The sequence below is a fragment of the Papio anubis genome, chromosome 13, assembly GCF_008728515.1.
Source record: "Papio anubis isolate 15944 chromosome 13, Panubis1.0, whole genome shotgun sequence".
Lineage (NCBI taxonomy): Eukaryota > Metazoa > Chordata > Mammalia > Primates > Cercopithecidae > Papio > Papio anubis.
Genome location: NC_044988.1, coordinates 24739541 through 24745540, shown reverse-complemented (window position 1 = coordinate 24745540; position 6000 = coordinate 24739541). Strand labels below are relative to the sequence as shown.

General features: G+C 37.9%; 1 protein-coding gene across 1 annotated transcript in view; it reads left to right on the top strand.

Moving 5' to 3' along the window:
- Positions 1–1841: 1841 nt before the first annotated feature.
- TMC1 (transmembrane channel like 1) overlaps positions 1842–6000 on the top strand; it is a gene marked incomplete at its 5' end in the record, with an annotated part of 220939 nt that continues 216780 nt past the window's right edge. Inside the window, one exon of the mRNA XM_031654756.1 lies at positions 1842–1878. Within this exon, the coding sequence (XP_031510616.1) occupies positions 1842–1878 (37 nt within the window). The remainder of the gene's footprint in view (positions 1879–6000) is intronic.

Below are 6000 nucleotides of genomic sequence, written 5' to 3'. Positions count from 1 at the left end.
GACCACAACTGCATTAGAGACCCTGAGGGAGAACTGCTTTGCTAAACCCAGTCAACCTCCAGATTTGCTAAGTAAAATAAATAATTATCATTGATTGAAGTCACTGTTCTAGGGGTGGTTTTTCCTACAGTAATAAGTCATTGATACAGGTGTCTGGCAGGCAGTTGGCTCTAGAGGTCTGGAGCTAAGGAGAAAGATCTGGCTTGGAGATATGGATCAGGAAGTCCTTTTACAAGAAGAAAAGCACTTGAAGTCATTTGAATGGTTGACATCACTTGAAAGATAATATACATTGAGAAAGAAAAAAATAGAGACCTGACAATAGCACCCTTAGTAACAACACCAAGCGACCAGGAAGAAATAAGCATTTGCAAAGAGACAAAGGAGTGAATAAGGTGATCAAATGGCATCCATCCAAGAGATGATGTCCAGGAAGCCAAGAATGAGAGTATTTCAGAAAGAAGAGTGTTGTCCACAGAGTTAAATGCTGTGGAGAGAGATGGAGTAAGATAAGATTGATTTAGCACTAATGAGCTTTCATTGTTGACAAATGCAGTTTGAGGGAAATTGGGGGCTAGGTAGTGATGGGGCCGGAACCAGAATTCAGTGGGGTAAGGAGGGGTAAGAAGAAGAGAAGAATGCCAAATCCATGCTGTTTGACACATCATGGGCCCTCTCTCCATACCATTTATGTTTGTATAATTTTTTTCTACAATTTAATAATGCATAAAACCATCACATCACATCACATTACATCACAAACCCTACAATTTCACAATAGCATGGGTAGATCACACCCTGGTATATTTTTAATGTTATACTTTAACCTGTAGTTTTGAGTCATAAATGTACTACTGTGTTGTTGGTTTTGTTTTATTTTATTTTGGTCTGTCATTATAGTAATCACTTTAAATCTCTTATTGTTTATTTCTCTTGCAGTTAAAATAGTTCATCATTTAAAATAATACCCAGTGTTCCGTGTCCATTGGTGCCTTGTAATTACTTCAGAAAAACAGTCTCAGTTTAAAAGTTATAAACTCTTAATGCCTCTCTGCAGGAGGAATAGCTTCCTTTTGCCAGAGCGGTCTGGGGAGTGTTATTCTAGTCCTACCCTGCTAATTCATTGGCTTGATTGTCAGGGCTCCTGGTCTAGTTCACCCTCCCGGGAGGCTGGTGTGGGACCCTGCTTATCCCAGTGGGGGTCAAGGCCTCCTTGACGACAGTGAATGAGTTGCTAGGAGGCTGCGGAAAGAAATTCCTCTAGTTCCATCCACAAGTAGATCCCACTGCAGTGGCCTCATTTGGCTCCTCTAATCCTCTCTTTCCCACTTTTCTTCAGGGCAAGTCTTACCCTATTTTCTTCATTACTTGCTTGTGGTTTCCTTGCCGGAGATGCTTGGAGGCAAGCATTATGACAAGGATGGGAGCAGGTGGGAGTAAGGCCTTTAAATGAAGAGTTTACATTTCAAAGAACTTGAAATGTATATTTCAAATGTCACTTCCAAATGAGGTTGTACACACAGACAGAAATGCAATTAACAGATTTGGAAGAGGCCACGTAGCATGCAGTTGAAAGTCCTGTTGCATTCCTTGGTTACTCTTGTCTGTGGCATCTTTTTAACAAATCCTGTAGTTACCTTGTAAATACCATCATAGAATATATTGTATTTAAAAAATATTATTTACTTAGATGTAAAAGTTGAAAAGGTACTATTATTTTTAAAAATCTGTGTTGGATTTTTTTTTTTTTTTTCATATTTTAGGATGCTAGAAGCCTCTAAAATGGAAAACCCCCCGGTGCTTCTCCGCATCTGAGAATCTGCTTGGGGCAGCAACTTTGAGCCTGTGGGGAAGGAACTGTCCTTGTGGAGTGGTCTGGTGAGTGCTCAAGGAGCGGGGGATGGGAAGGTAGTAAGGAGACAGTTACATATTGAGCATGTTTTGGTGCTTAGCACTGTCCTGGCCTTTCACATGCTACGTTTAATCACACAGGATTGTATGGAATGAGGCCTGGGTTTGCGAAATCCTGGGGGAGATTGTCTGAGCTGTCATTTGAAGGGAAAACTGTAGCGTGTGGGACTTGAAAGCAGCTTGGGATGGAGTTTGAGGTATGGGGAGAGGGTAAAAGATCTTGGCAGATATATTCTGAACAAATACTTGTGTCATCCTCAATTGTGTAGTCTTTATGACTTTTCCTGTGTTCATCTGGTTGGCAGATGGATGCAAAATGCCTCTTAGCTTCATAGAAGGCACACATGAATCATGGCTATGTGATAAGTAGAAGAAGCCATGTTTCAGAGGGTTTCGGTGTGTGTGCGTGTGCACTTGCCTGTGTGTGGGTACACCCTTGTGCCAAATGGACCACCAGTTTAAATCAGTTTTCAACAGGGCAGATTTCACATGCTTCTTTAGTGTGGCCCAAGTGAATCTATTTTTAGAAGGGAAAAGTAGAGCGTGTTCCGAAAGTTCTTTTCTTCTGCCATCAGGGATTGTGGTACTTTTTATTTATAGTATTTCAAGGTCCCTAAATACTTCCAGCAAAATTAAAGAGGCAAACAAAAAAAATTAGGTACCAGATAATTGGATCATGTATTATTTTACAGAGAACTTTATTTCTCTTGCCTTTGGAAAATATAATTTGTATTTTTCAAAATTGTGATTAGATCTAATTCTTTTCCAAGATTTACTTAAAAGAAATATTTCTGCCTAGGAACAAGAATGTGTATAGTACAACTGGCTTTTTCTTAATGACTTGATGATGCAAAGAAAAATATATAAGAATCAGTTTTTAAAAAATGTGTTAATGTTTATTATAATGGAAATAGTCTTACTAATTAGCAATAACTAGAAAAATGTCTACTATTTATTGAACCACTGCTATATGCCATATTCTTTACCTGTGTTCATTTTCTCTTCTATATTGAAAATAATCCTGTAGGGTATGCTTTATGATCACCATTTGTTCCAATAGGGTCTCAAAGATATTAGGTAATTATTCCTATAACATTGAGCCTGTGAATGGCAGAGCTGGGAGTTTGAACCTAAGTCTGATGACTCTGAAGCTTATAGTCTTTCCACTCAAACAAGCTGTCCCCAAAGTCACGGCAATAACTGAGAATAGCACTCAGTTTTACAGCTAGGAAGGTAGTTGTAGTTGTGTTTATTGTTCAGTACTGTCCATATTCAAAGAACTATTCAATGAGTTTCTATTTCACTCCAGTCACGGTGATAAATAATGCAGAATCTAGAGATGAAAGATAAAATGGCCTTGCCCTCAAGGAACCCATGGTCTAGTAGAGAAGACTAATAGGAATATTAATGACTATAATGCAGAATGTTAGGTGCAATGAGAGAGGTAACAAGGTACTACTGGGGCCTGACAAAGGATACAGGTTCTCTCTGTGTGTGTGTGTCTGTCTGTGTGTGTGTGTGTGTGAGAGAGAGAGATGGTAAAAGAAACTTGAGATAAAGGGAACAACATAGACAAGGTCAAGGGCTTGAGAGCGTATAACTTATATGAGACAGAGCAAATTGTTTGCTTTAACTAGAAAATAGTGGTTACATGCAGCAGACTGTGAGAAATGAGAATGCAAGTCCTTGAGAATGGTAACATTTGAAATTCTACTTTTTGGAATGATCTCAACCTTTTAAAATTGTCTCAATATGATAGATATTTTCCTTCTGTTTTGGGGTATCTGTCTTTTATTTTTATTTTTTATTTTATTTTATTTTATTTGAGGTGGAGTCTCACTCTGTCACCCAGGCTGGAGTGGGATCTTGGCTCACTGCAACCTTCACCTCCTGGGTTCAAGTGATTCTCCCGCCTCAGCCTCCTGAGTAGCTGGGATTACAGGCACATGCCACCATGCCTGGCTATTTTTTGTATTTTTAGTAGAGATGGGATTTCTCCATGTTGGTCAGGCTGGTCTCGAACTCCTGACCTCAGGTGATCCACCCGCCTCAGCCTCCCAAAGTGCTGGGATTACAGGCATGAGCCACTGTGCCTGGCCTGGGGTGTCCATCTTTTAAAGACACACTGTAAGAGTCATAATATTTTCCCAAATAAGAAATGTAATTAGTACACAAATGTATGTTAAAGCTGGCTGTTATTGGTAATCAAAATTTTTAAAAAATTAACCCTACTAAAGAACAGAACTAATGAAAATATTTAATATTGATAAGAACAAGATGTGATATGTATATTTGTGTTTTGCTGATTGGTCTATAAAGTGGTTCAAAACTTTTGTAAACTATGCATGAGCTATTTTAAATGTTTATGCCCTTTGATTCAATAGCACTAGGTTTGGTACTTTACAATAGGAAAGTTATTAGAAATATTTATTGCAGGGTTTCTTTAATGATGAGTCATAAGAATCAGCCTCAGTAACTATGGTACATCACTTTGATGCAACTTAATGTGTCATTAAAAGTCATGTTTATGAATAACATTTCAGATGCATTTAATACAATTCTAGCTGAAAAAAGATACTGAAATATTTTGTTTTTATATATGTCTGTGTATATATCCATATATATCCCTCTCCCTGTCAATCTATAAATTAAAAACTATACATTATAAACTGCAAATTAAAACTATATACTAAAGAAAGAAACTGGAAAGAAATCCACAGAATGTTAATAATCATGGTCATTGTGTTTGAGTGGCAGGACTATGGATAATTTTTTCTTTCTATTTATACATTTTTCACTTTTTTTTTTTTTAATTTGAGACAGAGTCTCACTCTGTCAGCCAGGCTGGAGTGCAGTGGCACCATCTTGGCTTACTGCAGCCTCTGCCTCCTGGGTTCAATCGATTATTCTACCTTGACCTCCAGAGTAGCTGGAATCACAGGTGCACACCATCACCGCTGGCTAATTTTTGTATTTTTGGTAGAGACAGGGTTTCACTATGTTGGTCAGGCTAGTCTCAAAGTCCTCCCAAAGTGCTGGGCCTCCCAAAATACTGGGATTTGGCCTCCCAAAGTGCTGGGATTACAGGTGTGAGCCATCACACCCAGCCCATTTTTCACATTCTTAATGACGTTTTTAACTTTAAAAGTAAAAATTTGTAATTTAAATTTGTTTTAACTTTTACAAATAAAAATTACAAATGAAAATTGAAATTACTATATATTTTTGTTACTGAACAAGAAAAGATGCATTATAGAGTCCAGTTTTATTTTGTTTTCTGATAAATCTATGGCTGGGTGGCAGATTGGTAATTCTTTTTTAAAAATCTGTGTTAACTAGATTTCTCTTGGGATAGCTCTGCTGAACTGGAATTAGATCTTCTCCCCCAGAGCCACTTGGTGTTTTGATTTTCTGGAAAGAGAGGAATTATAGAAAGCTACAATCTACAAATTGCTGTGTTCTACAGTCTACTAAATAGTATAATATTTATTTTGCAAACTATATGTCTCAGAGTATAAGGCTCCACAGCTAGTCTTGCACCAAATATACGATGTTCTTGAATAGACATTTTCTCAAAGTTCCTGTCTCTTTACAAAGCAAGTTCATGGGGGAAGTGGAGAGAGCACTCTGGTGCTTCCAAAAGCATCAGCCATCCACACTCTGCCTATTGAAAACACCAAATCTGTTATCGTCCAGGGATAAACAATCATAAAAAGACATCAATGAAGCCTATAAAAATAAGAGTTCATGCAAGAAGATGTGATTTTTATTAAACAGGAGCACAAAGCTATTAAGAGAGAGCAAGCCTAAAGGAAAAGTCACCAGGGTGAGATGGAAATAGATATAGGAGGAACAGTGAACAGTTGCAAGGAAGTAAAGGAATACAAAAGTAATAAAATATCCATTGCATTAGTCTGTCCTTGCATTGCTATAAAGAAATAACTGAGACTGGATAATTTATAAAGAAAAGAGGTTTATTTGGTTTATAGTTCTGCAAGCTGTATGAGAAGCATGGTGCCAGCATCTGCTCCTGGTGAGGCCTATGGCAGCTTCTATTCATGGAGGAAAGTGAAGGGGGAGCTAGCATAT